We start from the raw sequence: 15,799 nt of genomic DNA, 5'->3' as shown, positions 1-15,799 counted from the left end.
CATGGAGAGCAGCGAGGAGCCGGTGGCAGAGGCCGTTTGGAGCGGCTCCACGGCTCGGCAGGGAGAAGCCAACGGGGAGGAGAAGCCGCGGAGATCCCTGAGCAGGAGGGGCTGCAAAGGCAGAGCGCGGGGATCCGAGGGGGAAAGAGCCAGCCTGGGCCATGGAGGGGCTCAGAGATCCGAGCTGGGGCCCCGTGAGCAGCTCCAGGGAGGGGAGGAGAAGCCCCACAAGTGCTCCGAGTGTGGGAAGAGCTTCAAGAGGAGATCCTGCCTGATTGTGCACCAGAGAACCCACACGGGATCTGGGGAGGAAAAACCCAGCCTGGAGCAGGGTCAGAGCTCAGAGCTGGGGGTCCAAGAGCAGCTCCAGGATGGGGAGCAGAAGCCCCACACGTGCTCAGAATGTGGGAAGAGCTTCATGTTGAGATCGAAACTGATCAAGCACTGCAGAATCCATGTGAGCGAGAGGCCTTACACGTGTGGGTTGTGTGGGAAGAGCTTCATGCTGAGTTCTGACCTGGTTTCCCACGTGAGGAGCCACACTTGGGAGAGGCCCTATAAGTGTGATCAGTGCCGGAAGAGCTTTCAGTGCAGCTCCCATCTCCTCCGTCACCAGCGCCGCATCCACACGGACGAGAGGCCTTTCTGCTGCCCTGATTGTGGGAAGGACTTCAAGAAGAACTGTCAGCTCATCATCCACCGGCGCATCCACACCGGGGAGAGGCTCCATAAGTGTGATCAGTGCCAAAAGAGGTTTCTGCAAAGCTCCCATCTCCTCGTGCACCAGCGCATCCACGCGGACGAGAGGCCCTTCCGCTGTCACGAATGTGGGGTGGGATTCAAGCAGAACTCAGCTCTGGTCAGACACAGGAGGATCCACACCGGGGAGAGACCCTACAAATGTCCCCAGTGTGGGAAGGACTTCAGAGACAGCTCCAGCCTGACTGTCCACCTCAGGAGCCACACGGGGGAAAGGCCCCACAAGTGTGATCAGTGCAAGAAGGGCTTTTCCACCTCGTCTCAGCTCCTCAAGCACAAGTGTATCCACACTGGGGAGAGACCCTACGAGTGTCCCCAGTGTAGGAAGGGCTTCACTTCCAGCTCCAGCCTGACTGTGCACCTGAGAAGCCACACTGGGGAGAGACCCTACGAGTGTGATCAATGCCAAAAGGGCTTTTACACCTCGTCTCATCTCCTCAGTCACCAGCGCATCCACACAGACGAGAGGCCCTTCCGCTGTCCCGATTGTGGGGTGGGATTCAGGCACAACTCGACCCTCGTCGCCCACCGGCGCATCCACACCGGGGAGAGGCCCTACCAGTGTCCCCAGTGTGGGAAGGGCTTCAGAGCGAGCTCCCACCTGACTGCCCACCTGAGGAGCCACACTGGGGAGAGGCCCCAGGAGTGAGATCAGTGCCAGAAGAGGTTTCAGAGCAGCTCCCATCTCCTCAGTCACCAGCGCATCCACACCGAGGTGAGGCCGTTCCGCTGCCGTGACTGCGGGAAGGGCTTCAGGCTCAGCTCTGCCCTCATCAGGCACCGGCGCATCCACAGCAGGGAGAGGCCCCACGAGTGTGATCAGTGTGGGAAGGGCTTTTCTAAAACCTCCACTTTGACCAGACACCTACAGAGGCAGCACTGAGGGCAGCCCTGGGTAGGAAGAGCTCCGTGCGCTGCTCCAGCTCCATCTCACACGGGAGGATCCGTGCTGGATCATCCCCAGTGAGCCCAGGTGGGCAGAACCCCCTTGATCCCTGTTGAGAAGACACCTGGCTGGGGGCTCCACATCCTCCTGGCTCCCCGTGGTCACCTGAACTCATCCGCAGTCCAAGATCAGAAATCCATTGTGGAGAGCACATTTGTCAACTTCTGACCCTAGAAAAATTTTGTCCTTTTTTTTATTCCCATCTTGGTGATATTCAGCAACACTAGATAGCCTTGGATGTCTTCTCCAATATCAATCCATCCCCCATGGGAGGATCCCCTGTGAGCCCAGGTGAGCAGAACCCCCTTGATCCCTGTTTGGAGCACACCTGGCTAAAGGCTCCGCATCCTCCGGGATTTGTCAACTTCTGACCCTTGAAAAATCTCATTTTTTCCAAATTTTGGTGGTATTAAGCAACACTAGATATCCTTGGATGTCTTCTCCACCATTGGAGAATCTGCTCTGGATGATTCCAGTGGGCCCAGGGGGGCAGAGCCCATGTGATCCCTGTTTGGAGAACACCTGGCTGATGGCTCAACATCCTCCTGGCTCGTCACGGCCTAGATTTTCTTTTTATTTCTCTTTGTCCTTTCCAAACACCCAAATCTGAGGTTGAAAATATAGACATTAAAATAAAGCAAGGATGGGCATGAGGGGGATGCTGGGTCCATGGAGTTGAGGGTGCCTGGGACAGATTTGGGGGCTCCTCAGGGCTTTGGGCACCCCAGGCCCAGCAGCTCCATCTGGGGCAGCAGATCAAGGACCCCCTGCCCTGGCAGTGTCCCCACGTCCTCCCGTCCTGGTTCCTGCTGTCCCCTGTCCAGGATCCTGCTCTCATCCGAGTCCAGATCCCATTCCTGGTTCAATACTTGTCCCTGTCCCATATTCTCTATCTGGATGCCATTCCCATATTCCCTGTCCCGTTCCCCTTTTCCTATTCCAGTCCCCAATTCCCATTTCTCTGTTCCCTGTCCCGTTCCCATTTTCTGATTCCTGATCCCAATCCCAGCCCCTCTCCTGTATTCCCAGTCCAGTATTCACACTCCTGTCACGGACACATTTTATTAAAATATCCTTTCCTTGGGATCTTTTCCTCCTGAGGAGCTGAGAGACCTCAAGAATGAAAATTAAAATCTAATAATCTGTAGTTGGGGAATGCAGCAATTTCGCCTTGATTGGTTTAATGTGGTTGTTTTTAATAATGACCAATTAAATTTGGCTCTCTCAGTCTCTCTATTCACTCACAAGATTTTATCATAATAATTTTCTATTATTTTCTAGCTTTCTGATGAAATCCTTGCTTTCTATTAATCTAGTATAATTTTCATATAGCAGTTTCTTGTAATATATCAATAATAAAGTAATAAATTAGCTTTCTGAAAAAAAAATCATGGAGTCAAAATTATCATCTCTTGAGTCATCTTGGGACCCCTGAGAACCCCACAGGGTCCCTTTTCCGTTCGTGATCTCTGTCCCCATTCCCGTCCCCATTCCCGATTCCCCACCCGCCATGACGTCACCGAGTAAACCCCGCGCTCCTCCCTCTCGCCAATCCCAGCGCGCGACCGCTTCTGAATTTGCATAACCACGCCCTCGCTACCCGCCTGCTTTTGGGGGCCGGCGGTGCCCGGGCCGTACTCGGAGCGGAGGAGGAGCGGGAGGGAGAGGAGGGGGAGAAGGAGGAGGAGGAAGAGGAGGGACAAAGGAAGAGGAGGGACAAAGGAAGAGGAGGGACAAAGGAACCGAACCACCGGGAGGAAGAGGCGCCCAAACCCCACGCGGTTCCCCCGCTCGGGCCGCAGCTGCCGCGGCCCCGCCGGCATCGCCGCCCGGAGCCCGCAGGTGAGCGGAGAGGGGGAGCTGGGCCCGACCCCATCGCGGGGGGCTCCGGGAGGGTTTTGTGGGGGGCAGGGGAGGCAAATCCCATCGTGTCCTTGTCCGCGTGGGGGCAAATCCCATCGTGTCCTTGTCCCCACGGGGGCAAATCCCATCGTGTCCTTGTCCCCATGGGGGCAAATCCCATCGTGTCCTTGTCCTTGCTCCCCCCGAGCAGGAGCTGAGCATGGAGAGCAGCGAGGAGCCGGAGGCAGAGGCCGTTTGGAGCGGCTCCACGGCTCGGCAGGGAGAAGCCAACGGGGAGGAGAAGCCGCGGAGATCCCTGAGCAGGAGGGGCTGCAAAGGCAGAGCGCGGGGATCCGAGGGGGAAAGAGCCAGCCTGGGCCATGGAGGGGCTCAGAGATCCGAGCTGGGGCCCCGTGAGCAGCTCCAGGGTGGGGAGGAGAAGCCCCACAAGTGCTCCGAGTGTGGGAAGAGCTTCAAGCGCAGATCCTGCCTGATTGTGCACCAGAGAACCCACACGGGACCTGAGGGAGAAAAACCCAGCCTGGAGCAGGGTCAGAGCTCAGAGCTGGGGGTCCATGAGCAGCTCCAGGGTGGGGAGGAGAAGCCCCACAAGTGCTCGGAATGTGGGAAGAGCTTCAGGTGGAGATCCTGCCTGATGCGGCATTGCAGAATCCACACGGGGGAGCGACCGTACCAGTGTGACCAGTGCCAGAAGAGGTTTGTGAGAGGCGGTGATCTCCTGGTGCACCAGCGCTCACACACGGACGAGAGGCCCTTCCAGTGCCCCGACTGCGGGAAGGGCTTCAACCGCGTCTCCCACCTCAACCAGCACCGGCGCATCCACACCGGGGAGAGGCCCTACGAGTGTGGTCAGTGCGAGAAAAGTTTTGACACGTCCTCCCATCTCCTCTGTCACCAGCTCATTCACACCGAGGTGAGGCCTTTCTACTGCCCTGACTGCGGAAAGGGCTTCAAGCACAACAGCACCCTCATCTCCCACCAGCGTATCCACACCGGGGAGAGACCCTACAAGTGTGATCAGTGTGGGAGGAGCTTCAGGTGTAGGCCTGAACTGACTGTGCACCTGAGGAGCCACACAGGGGAGAGGCCCTACAAGTGTGGTCAGTGCCAGAAGAGCTTTTACACCTCGTCTCATCTCCTCAAGCACCAGCGTATCCACACCGGGGAGAGGCCCTACGAGTGTGAGCAGTGCCAGAAGCGGTTCGTGAGCAGCTCTGAGCTCCGCCGTCACCAGCGCATCCACACGGACGAGAGGCCCTTCCGCTGTCCCGAATGTGGGGTGGGATTCAAAGAGAAGTCAACCCTCGTCACACACAGGAGGATCCACACCGGGGAGAGGCCCTACAAGTGTGATCAGTGCCAGAAGAGCTTTTACACCTCGTCTGATCTCCTCGTGCACCAGCGCATCCACACGGATGAGAAACCCTTCCGCTGTCCTGAATGTGGGGTGGGATTCAAGCACAAGTCAACTCTGGTCACACACAGGAGGATCCACACCGGGGAGAGACCCCACAAGTGTCCCCAGTGTGGGAAGGGCTTCACCACAAGCGGCGGCATGACCAAACACCTACAGAGCCAGCACTGAGGGCAGCCCTGGGTGGGAAGAGCTCCGTGAGCTGCTCCAGCTCCATCCCACACTGGATGGTCTGTGCTGGATGATCCCCAGTGAGCCCCGGTGGGAAGAGCCCAGGTGATCCCAGTTTGGAGGACACCTGGCTGGGGGCTCCACATCCACCTGGCTACTCGTAGCCTGGATATTCTTTTTTTTTCTCTTTGTTATTATTCTACACGTTTTTAAATCCAAGATTAATAATAAAGATATCTAACAAAGATGAGGATGTGGACATGGGAGGATATTCCAGGCGATGAGGGGGATGCTGGCCCGGGGGGGTTGAGGGTTCCTGGGACAGATTTGGGGTTTCCTCCTGGCTTTGGGAACCCAACGGTCCCGATTCCCTGTCCCCATTGTCGGTCCTTATCGCCAGTCTGGGTCCCCATTCCCGGTCTCCATTCCCTGTCCCCATTCCCGCTCCCTGTCCCCAATACTGGTCCCCATTTCGTGTTCCCGTTCCTGGTTCGCATTCCCGGTCCCCATTCCCTGTCCCCAATCCCGCTCCCTGTCCGCACTTCCGGTTCCATTCCCATTCCCGGTCTCCGGTCCCTGTCCCCATTCTCGGTCCCCATTCCCGGTTCCTGTTCCTATTCTCTGTCCCCATTCCCGGTCCCCATTCCCGGTCCCCATTCCCGCTCCGCTCTCCCCGGACGCTCCAGCACCCCCCCCAACATGGCGTCACCGAGCAAATCCCGCGCTCCTCCCTTCGACCAATCGCAGAGCGCGCTCCTCCTCAGATTTGCATAACCACGCCCTCTCCCCCGCCGGTTTTTGGGTGCCGGCGCTGCCCGGGCCGGACTCGGAGCGGAGGAGGAGCGGGAGGAAGACGAGGGGGAGAAGGAGGAGGAGGAAGAGGAGGGACAAAGGAAGAGGAGGGACAAAGAAAAAGAAAGAGCGGGAGGAAGAGGCGCCCCAACACCACGCGGTTCCCGCGCTCCGGCCGCAGCTGCCCCGGCCCCGCCGGCATCGCCGCCCGGAGCCCGCAGGTGAGCGGAGAGGGGGAGCTGGGCCCGACCCCATCGCGGGGGGCTCCGGGAGGGTTTTTGTGGGGGGCAGGGGAGGCAAATCCCATCGTGTCCTTGTCCCCGTGGGGGCAAATCCCATCGTGTCCTTGTCCTTGCTCCCCCCGAGCAGGAGCTGAGCATGGAGAGCAGCGAGGAGCCGGAGGCAGAGGCCGTTTGGAGCGGCTCCACGGCTCGGCAGGGAGAAGCCAACGGGGAGGAGAAGCCGCGGAGATCCCTGAGCAGGAGGGGCTGCAAAGGCAGAGCGCGGGGATCCGAGGGGGAAAGAGCCAGCCTGGGCCATGGAGGGGCTCAGAGATCCGAGCTGGGGCTCCATGAGCAGCTCCAGGGAGGGGAGGAGAAGCCCCACAAGTGCTCCGAGTGTGGGAAGAGCTTCAAGCGCAGATCCTGCCTGATGCAGCATTGCAGAATCCACACGGGGGAGCGACTGTACCAGTGTGACCAGTGCCAGAAGAGCTTTAGGAGCCGCTCAGAACTCGTGGGGCACCAGCGCTCACACACGGACGAGAGGCCCTTCCAGTGCCCCGACTGCGGGAAGCGCTTCAACCGCGTCTCCACCCTGAACAGGCACTGGATGATCCACACCGGGGAGAGGCCCTACGAGTGTGGTCAGTGCGAGAAAAGGTTTTACAGGTCCTCCCATCTCCTCAGTCACCAGCTCATTCACACCGAGCTGAGGCCTTTCTACTGCCCTGACTGCGGAAAGGGCTTCAAGGACAACAGCACCCTCATCTCCCACCAGCGTATCCACACCGGGGAGAGACCCTACGAGTGTCCCCAGTGTGGGAGGAGCTTCAGGTGTAGGCCTGAACTGACTGTGCACCTGAGGAGCCACACAGGGGAGAGGCCCTACAAGTGTGACCAGTGCCAGAAGGGCTTTTACACCTCGTCTCATCTCCTCAAGCACCAGCGCATCCAAACGGACGAGAGGCCCTTCCGCTGTCCCGATTGTGGGGTGGGATTCAGAGAGAAGTCAACCCTCGTCACACACAGGAGGATCCACACCGGGGAGAGACCCCACAAGTGTGATCAGTGTGGGAAAGGCTTCACCTTCAGCTTCAGCCTGACTGTCCACCTGAGGAGCCACACTGGGGAGAGGCCCTACGAGTGTGAGCAGTGCCAGAAGAGGTTCGTGAGCAGCTCTGAGCTCCACCGTCACCAGCGCAGCCACACGCATGAGAGGCCCTTCCGCTGTATCGAATGTGGGGTGGGATTCAAAGAGAAGTCAACCCTCGTCAAACACAGGAGGATCCACACCGGGGAGAGGCCCTACAAGTGTGATCAGTGCCAGAAGAGCTTTTATACCTCGTCTGATCTCCTCGTGCACCAGCGCATCCACACGGACGAGAGGCCCTTCCGCTGTCCCGAATGTGGGGTGGGATTCAAGTACACGTCAGCTCTGGTCACACACAGGAGGATCCACACCGGGGAGAGACCCTACAAGTGTCCCCAGTGTGGGAAGGGCTTTTCTCAAATTTCCCACTTGAGCAGACACCAGAAGAGGCAGCACTGAGGGCAGTCCTGGGTGGGAAGAGCTCCGTGAGCTGCTCCAGCTCCATCCCACACTGGATGGTCTGTGCTGGATGATCCCCAGTGAGCCCCGGTGGGAAGAGCCCAGGTGATCCCAGTTTGGAGGACACCTGGCTGGGGGCTCCACATCCACCTGGCTCCTCCTGGCCTGGATTTTCTTTTTATTTCTCTTTGTTATTTTTCTACACGTTTTTAAATCCAAGATTAATAATAAAGACATCTAACAAAGATGAGGATGTGGACATGGGAGGATCTTCCAGGGGGTGAGGGGTATGCTGGGCCAGAGAGAGTTGAGGGTTCCTGGGACAGATTTGGGGTTTCCTCCTGGCTTTGGGAACCCAACGCTCCCCATTCCCTGTCCCCATTCCCATTGCCGGTCCTTATCGCCAGTCTGGGTCCCCATTCCCGGTCCCTGTCTCCAATACTGGTCCCCATTTCGTGTTTCCGTTCCTGGTCCGCATTCCCGGTCCCCATTCCCTGTCGCCAATCCCGATCCCTGTCCGCACTTCCGGTTCCATTCCCATTCCCGGTCTCCGGTCCTTGTCCCGATTCCCGGTTCCTGTCCCCATTCTCGGTCCCGGTCCCCATTCCCGGTTCCTGTTCCCATTCTCGGTCCCCATTCCCGGTTCCTGTCCCCATTCTCTGTCCCCATTCCCGGTCCCCATTCCCGCTCCGCTCTCCCCGGATGCTCCAGCACCTCCCCCCAACATGGCGTCACCGAGCGAATCCCGCGCTCCTCCCTTCGACCAATCGCAGAGCCCGCTCGTCCTCAGATTTGCATAACCACGCCCTCTCCCTGCCTGCTTTTGGGGGCCGGCGCTGCCCGGGCCGGACTCGGAGCAAAGGAGGAGCGGGAGGAAGAGGAGGGGGAGAAGGAGGAGGAGGAAGAGGAGGGACAAAGGAAGCGGCCGGACAAAGGAAGAGGAGGGACAACGGAACAGGAACACCGGGAGGAAGAGGCGCCCAACACCACGCGGTTCCCGCGCTCCGGCCGCAGCTACCCCGGCCCCGCCGGCATCGCCGCCCGGAGCCCGGAGGTGAGCGGAGAGGGGGAGCTCGGCCCGACCCCATCGCGGGGGGCTCCGGGAGGGTTTTTGTGGGGGCCAGGGGAGGCAAATCCCATCGTGTCCTTGTCCCCGTGGGGGGAAATCCCATCGTGTCCTTGTCCGCACGGGGGCAAATCCCATCGTGTCCTTGTCCCCACGGGGGTAAATCCCATCGTTTCCTTGTCCCCACGGGGGCAAATCCCATCGTGTCCTTGTCCTTGCTCCCCCCGAGCAGGAGCTGAGCATGGAGAGCAGCGAGGAGCCGGAGGCAGAGGCCGTTTGGAGCGGCTCCACGGCTCGGCAGGGAGAAGCCAACGGGGAGGAGAAGCCGCGGAGATCCCTGAGCAGGAGGGGCTGCAAAGGCAGAGCGCGGGGATCCGAGGGGGAAAGAGCCAGCCTGGGCCATGGAGGGGCTCAGAGATCCGAGCTGGGGCCCCGTGAGCAGCTCCAGGGTGGGGAGGAGAAGCCCCACAAGTGCTCCGAGTGTGGGAAGAGCTTCAAGAGGAGATCCTGCCTGATTGTGCACCAGAGAACCCACACGGGACCTGGGGAGGAAAAACCCAGCCTGGAGCAGGGTCAGAGCTCAGAGCTGGGGGTCCATGAGCAGCTCCAGGGTGGGGAGGAGAAGCCCCACAAGTGCTCAGAGTGTGGGAAGAGCTTCAGGTGTAGGTCCAAACTGACTGTCCACCTGAGGAGCCACACCGGGGAGAGTCCCTTTGAGTGTGGTGAATGCCATCAGAGGTTTTACACCAAGTCCGATCTCGTCAGTCACCAGCGCATTCACACCAACGAGCGGCCATTTTGCTGTCCTGATTGTGGAAACGGATTCAGGGAAAGGTCCAGCCTCGTCGTCCACCAGCGAATCCACACTGGGGAGAAGCCCTATGAGTGTGGGGAGTGTGGGCAGAGCTTTAGACATAGTTCCAGCCTTTCAGCCCACCAGAGAACCCACACGGGGGAACGACCCTACGAGTATGACCAGTGCCAGAAGAGGTTTTTGAGGAGCTCTGAGCTCCTGGTGCACCAGCGCTCACACACGGACGAGAGGCCCTTCCAGTGCCCCGACTGCGGGAAGGGCTTCAACCTCGTCTCCACCCTGAACAAGCACCGGCGCATCCACACCGGGGAGAGGCCCTACGAGTGTGATCAGTGCAATAAGAGGTTCCTGACCAGCACCAACCTCCTCCATCACAAGCTCATCCACACCGGGGAGAGGCCGTTCCACTGTCGAGACTGCGGGAAGGGCTTCAGGCAAAAGTCCGCCCTGATCACCCACCGGCGCATCCACACTGGGGAGAGACCCCACGAGTGTCCCCAGTGTGGGAAGAGCTTCAGACACAGCTCCACCCTGACTGCCCACCTGAGGAGCCACACCGGGGAGAGGCCCTATGAGTGTGGGGAGTGCGGGAAGAGTTTCATGTCCAAGTACAAACTGACTTACCACCTGAGGAGCCACACGGGGGAGCGACCCTACGAGTGTGACCAGTGCCAGAAGAGGTTTGTGAGCAGCTCTGATCTCGTGGGGCACCAGCGCTCACACACGGACGAGAGGCCCTTCCAGTGCCCCGACTGCGGGAAGGGCTTCAAAAGAGTCTCCCACCTCTACAGGCACCGGCGCATCCACACCGGGGAGAGGCCCTACGAGTGTGATCAGTGCAATAAGAGGTTCCAGACCAGCACCAACCTCCTCCATCACAAGCTCATCCACACCGAGGAGAGGCCGTTCCACTGCCGTGACTGCGGGCAGAGCTTCACATGCAACGCCCGCCTCAACAGGCACCGGCGCATCCACACCGGGGAGAGACCCCACGAGTGTCCCCAGTGTGGGAAGGGATTCACAGACAGCTCCCATCTGACTGTCCACCTGAGGAGCCACACTGGGGAGAGGCCCTTCAAGTGTCCCCAGTGTGGGAAGAGCTTCATAGACAGCTCCAGCCTGACTGTGCACCTGAGGAGCCACACCGGGGAGAGGCCCTACAAGTGTGATCAGTGCCAGAAGGGCTTTTACACCTCGTCTCATCTCCTCAACCACCAGCGTATCCACACCGGGGAGAGGCCCTACGAGTGTGAGCAGTGCCAGAAGCGGTTCGTGAGCAGCTCTGAGCTCCGCCGTCACCAGCGCATCCACACGGACGAGAGGCCCTTCCGCTGTCCCGAATGTGGGGTGGGATTCAAAGACAAGTCAACCCTCGTAAAACACAGGAGGATCCACACCGGGGAGAGGCCCTACAAGTGTGATCAGTGCCAGAAGAGCTTTTATACCTCGTCTGATCTCCTTGTGCACCAGCGCATCCACACGGATGAGAAACCCTTCCGCTGTCCTGAATGTGGGGTGGGATTCAAGCGCAAGTCAACTCTTGTCACACACAGGAGGATCCACACCGGGGAGAGACCCTACCAGTGTCCCCAGTGTGGGAAGGGCTTCACCACAAGCGGCAGCATGACCAAACACCAGAAGAGCCAGCACTGAGGGCAGCCCTGGGTGGGAAGAGCTCCGTGCGCTGCTCCAGCTCCATCTCACACGGGAGGATCTGCCCTGGATGGTCCCCAGTGAGCCCAGGTGGGCAGAGCCCCCTTGATCCTTGTTTGGAGCACACCTGGCTGGGGGCTCCACATCCTCCTGGCTCCCCGTGGTCACCTGAGCTCATCCACACTCCAAGATCAGAAATACATTATGGAGAGCACATTTGTCAACTTCTGACCCCAGAAAAAGTTTTTCTGTCATTTTTTCCGTAATTTTTTCCATGAGGGGGATGCTGGGTCCATGGAGTTGAGGGTGCCTGGGACAGATTTGGGGGCTCCTCAGGGCTTTGGGCACCCCAGGCCCAGCAGCTCCATCTGGGGCAGCAGATCAAGGACCCCCTGCCCTGGCAGTGTCCCCACGTCCTCCCGTCCTGGTTCCTGCTGTCCCCTGTCCAGGATCCTGCTCTCATCCGAGTCCAGATCCCATTCCTGGTTCAATACTTGTCCCTGTCCCATATTCTCTATCAGGTTGCCATTCCCTTATTCCCTGTCCTGTTCCCCTTTCCCGATTCCAGTCCCCAATTCCCATTTCTCTATTCCCTGTCCGTTCCCATTTTCTGATTCCTGATCCCAATCCCAGCCCCTCTCCTGTATTCCCAGGTATTCCAGTACTCACGGTCCTGTCACAGATATCTTTTATTAAAATATCTTTTCCTTAGGATCTTTTTCTCCTGAGAAGCTGAGAAGCCCCAGAATGAAAATTTAACAATAAGCATGTGCTGGTGTGGAATGCAGCAATTTCAGCTTTGATTGGTCTCAAGTCGTAGTTTTTAATGAATGAACAATCAAATTTCAGCTGTCTCAGACCCTCTGATCACCCCCAAGGTTTTATTATCATCCTTTTCTATTTTTTTCTAGCTTTCTGATGCAATCCTTGTTTTGCATTATTTTACTCTAGTTTGAATATAGCATTTTCTTTTCATATATGAGTAAAAAATTAATAAATCACCATTCGAAAACAAAAATATAGAGTCGAAATTTTCATATTTTCCCTCATTTTGAGACCCTGTGACCACCACAGGATCCCTTTTCCGTTCCTGATCTCGGTCCCCATTCCCTGTCCCGTTCCCACTCCCGGTCCCAGCCATGACGTCACCGAGCAAAGGCCGCGCTCCTCCCTCCCACCAATCCCGGGGCGCGATCTCTCCCTGATTTGCATAACCACGCCCTCGCTCCCCGCCGCTTTTTGGGTGCCGGCGCTGCCCGGGCCGGACTCGGAGCGGAGGAGGAGCGGGAGGGAGAGGAGGGGGAGAAGGAGAAAGAGGAGGGACAAAGGAAGAGGCCGGACAAAGGAAGAGGAGGGGCAACGAAACAGAAACACCGGGAGGAAGAGGCGTCCCAACACCACGCGGTTCCCGCGCTCCGGCCGCAGCTGCCCCGGCCCCGCCGGCATCGCCGCCCGGAGCCCGCAGGTGAGCGGAGAGGGGGAGCTGGGCCCGACCCCATCGCGGGGGGCTCCGGGAGGGTTTTTGTGGGGGGCAGGGGAGGCAAATCCCATCGTGTCCTTGTCCCCGTGGGGGCAAATCCCATCGTGTCCTTGTCCCCGTGGGGGCAAATCCCATCGTGTTCTTTTTCCCCACGGGGGCAAATCCCATCGTGTCCTTGTCCTTGCTCCCCCCGAGCAGGAGCTGAGCATGGAGAGCAGCGAGGAGCCGGTGGCAGAGGCCGTTTGGAGCGGCTCCACGGCTCGGCAGGGAGAAGCCAACGGGGAGGAGAAGCCGCGGAGATCCCTGAGCAGGAGGGGCTGCAAAGGCAGAGCGCGGGGATCCGAGGGGGAAAGAGCCAGCCTGGGCCATGGAGGGGCTCAGAGATCCGAGCTGGGGCCCCGTGAGCAGCTCCAGGGAGGGGAGGAGAAGCCCCACAAGTGCTCCGAGTGTGGGAAGAGCTTCAAGAGGAGATCCTGCCTGATTGTGCACCAGAGATCTGAGGAGGAAAAACCCAGCCTGGAGCAGGGTCAGAGCTCAGAGCTGGGGCCCCGTGAGCAGCTCCAGGGAGGGGAGGAGAAGCCCCACAAGTGCTCCGAGTGTGGGAAGAGCTTCAAGCGCAGATCCTGCCTGATTGTGCACCAGAGAACCCACACGGGACCTGAGGGGGAAAAACCCAGCCTGGAGCAGGGTCAGAGCTCAGAGCTGGGGGTCCAAGAGCAGCTCCAGGGTGGGGAGGAGAAGCCCCACAAGTGCTCCGAGTGTGGGAAGAGCTTCAGGTGGAGATCCAACCTGACTGTCCACCTGAGGATCCACACAGGGGACAGGCCCTTTGAGTGTGCTGAATGCCATCAGAGGTTTTACAGCAGCGCCCATCTGGTCAGTCACCAGCGCATTCACACCAACGAGCGGCCATTTTGCTATCCTGATTGTGGAAAGGGATTCAGGCAAAAGTCACACCTGGTTATCCACCGACGCATCCACACCGAGGAGAGACCCTATAAGTGTGGGGAGTGTGGGAAGGGCTTCACCTTGAGCTCCCACCTGATTTGCCACCAGAGGAGCCACACGGGGGAGCGACCCTACGAGTGTGACCAGTGCCAGAAGAGGTTTGTGAGCAGCTCTGATCTCCTGGTGCACCAGCGCTCACACACGGACGAGAGGCCCTTCCAGTGCCCCGACTGCGGGAAGGGCTTCAACCGCGTCTCCACCCTGAACAGGCACCGGATGATCCACACCGGGGAGAGGCCCTACGAGTGTGGTCAGTACGAGAAAAGTTTTGACACGTCCTCCCATCTCCTCCGTCACCAGCTCATTCACACCGAGCTGAGGCCTTTCTACTGCCCTGACTGCGGGAAGGGCTTCAAGAACAACAGCAACCTCATCACCCATCAGCGTATCCACACCGGGGAGAGACCCTACGAGTGTGATCAGTGTGGGAAGAGCTTCAGAGACAGCTCCAGCCTGACTGTGCATCTGAGGAGCCACACCGGGGAGAGGTCCTACAAGTGTGATCAGTGCCAGAAGGGCTTTTACTCCTCATCTGATCTCCTCAAGCACCAGCGCATCCACACGGACGAGAGGCCCTTCTGCTGTCCCGATTGTGGGGTGGGATTCAAAGAGAAGTCAACCCTCGTCAAACACAGGAGGATCCACACCGGGGAGAGGCCCTACAAGTGTGATCAGTGCCAGAAGAGCTTTTACGCCTCGCCTCATCTCCTCATGCACCAGCGCATCCACACGGATGAGAAACCCTTCCGCTGTCCCGAATGTGGGGTGGGATTCAAGTACAAGTCAGGTCTGGTCAAACACAGGAGGATCCACACCGGGGAGAGACCCCACAAGTGTCCCCAGTGTGGGAAGGGGTTCACAGCCAGCTCCCAGCTGACTGTCCACCTGAGAACGCACACCGGGGAGAAGCCCTACGAGTGTGATCAGTGTGGGAAGCGCTTTAGACACAGCTCCGGCCTGACTGTCCACCTGAGGAGCCACACTGGGGAGAAGCCCTACGAGTGTGATCAGTGCCAGAAGAGTTTTGTGAGCAGCAGCGAACTCCGCAAGCACCAGCTCACCCACACCGGGGAGAAGCCCTACAAGTGTCCCCACTGCGAGAAGAGCTTCTCCAGGAACTTCGCCTTGGCCAAGCACCAACGCACCCAGCATTAGAGTCCACCCTCGGTGGGAAGAACTTTGTGATCTGGTCCAGCTCCAATGGTCTCAGAGCTCTGGGTGATCCCAGGTGGGCAGAGCACAGGTGATCCCTGTTTGGAGCACACCTGGCTGGGGGCTCCACATCCTTCTGGCTCCCCGTGGCCTGGATTTTCTCTTTATTTCTCTTTGTGCTTTTTAAATCTGAGTTTAGAAATAAAAGATATTAAACGAAGACGAGGTTTGGGACATGGGGGCATCTTCCAGGGGATGAGGGGGATGCTGGGCCAGAGGGAGTTGAGGGTTCCTGGGATGGATTTAGGGTTTCCTCAGGACTTTGGGCACCCCATGGTTCCCATTCCCAATCCCTCTCCCAATTCTCGGTCCCCATTCCCGGTTTCCATTCCCGGTCCCCTTTCCCATTCCCTGTCCCCATCCCCGCTCCCTGTCTGCATTCCCGGTTCCATTCCCATTCCCTGTCCCCATTCCCACTCCCTGTCTGCATTCCCTGTCCCCATTTCCCATTCCCTGTCCCCATTCCCCATTCCTTGTCCCCATTCCTGTCCCCATTCCCGCTCCGTGTCTTCATTCCCTGTCCCCATTTCCCATTCCCTGTCCCCATTTCCCATTCCTTGTCCCCATTCCTGTCCCCATTCCCGCTCCGTGTCTGCATTCCCTGTCCCCATTTCCCATTCCCTGTCCCCATTCCCGCTCCGTGTCTGCATTCCCTGTTCCCATTCCCTGTCCCCATTTCCCATTCCCTGTCCCCTTTCCCATTCCCTGTCCCCATTCCTTGTCCCCATTCCCATTCTCGCTCCCCTCTCACTGAACGCTCCGCCCCCCCCAAACCCGGCCACGACGTCACCGAGCAAACCCCGCGCTCCTCCCGCCCACCAATCGCAGCGCGCGATCGCTCCCGGATTTGC

General features: G+C 58.8%; 3 protein-coding genes across 3 annotated transcripts; all 3 read left to right on the top strand.

Annotated features, from left to right (window-relative positions):
- Nucleotide 1: 1 nt before the first annotated feature.
- Nucleotides 2-1,654, top strand: LOC141725970 (uncharacterized). Its single transcript, XM_074530132.1, has one exon. The coding sequence runs from the start codon at nt 2-4 to the stop codon at nt 1,406-1,408; it is 1,407 nt and encodes a 468-aa protein (XP_074386233.1). The 3' UTR covers nt 1,409-1,654.
- Nucleotides 1,655-3,603: 1,949 nt separating this feature from the next.
- Nucleotides 3,604-8,142, top strand: LOC141726105 (uncharacterized). Its single transcript, XM_074530425.1, has 2 exons — nt 3,604-5,083; nt 6,713-8,142. The coding sequence occupies exons 1-2, from the start codon at nt 3,768-3,770 to the stop codon at nt 7,713-7,715; spliced, it is 2,319 nt and encodes a 772-aa protein (XP_074386526.1). The 5' UTR covers nt 3,604-3,767; the 3' UTR covers nt 7,716-8,142.
- Nucleotides 8,143-9,004: 862 nt separating this feature from the next.
- On the top strand, nt 9,005-15,108 carry LOC141726100 (uncharacterized). The gene is made up of 2 exons (XM_074530412.1): nt 9,005-11,227; nt 13,695-15,108. Exons 1-2 carry the CDS (start codon nt 9,023-9,025, stop codon nt 14,889-14,891), a joined length of 3,402 nt encoding a protein of 1,133 aa, XP_074386513.1. The 5' UTR covers nt 9,005-9,022; the 3' UTR covers nt 14,892-15,108.
- The last annotated feature ends 691 nt before the right edge of the window (nt 15,109-15,799 follow it).

The sequence above is a fragment of the Zonotrichia albicollis genome, chromosome 32, assembly GCF_047830755.1.
Source record: "Zonotrichia albicollis isolate bZonAlb1 chromosome 32, bZonAlb1.hap1, whole genome shotgun sequence".
Lineage (NCBI taxonomy): Eukaryota > Metazoa > Chordata > Aves > Passeriformes > Passerellidae > Zonotrichia > Zonotrichia albicollis.
The sequence above is the reverse complement of the archived record's forward strand: the minus strand, read 5'-3'. Positions and strand labels throughout refer to the sequence as shown.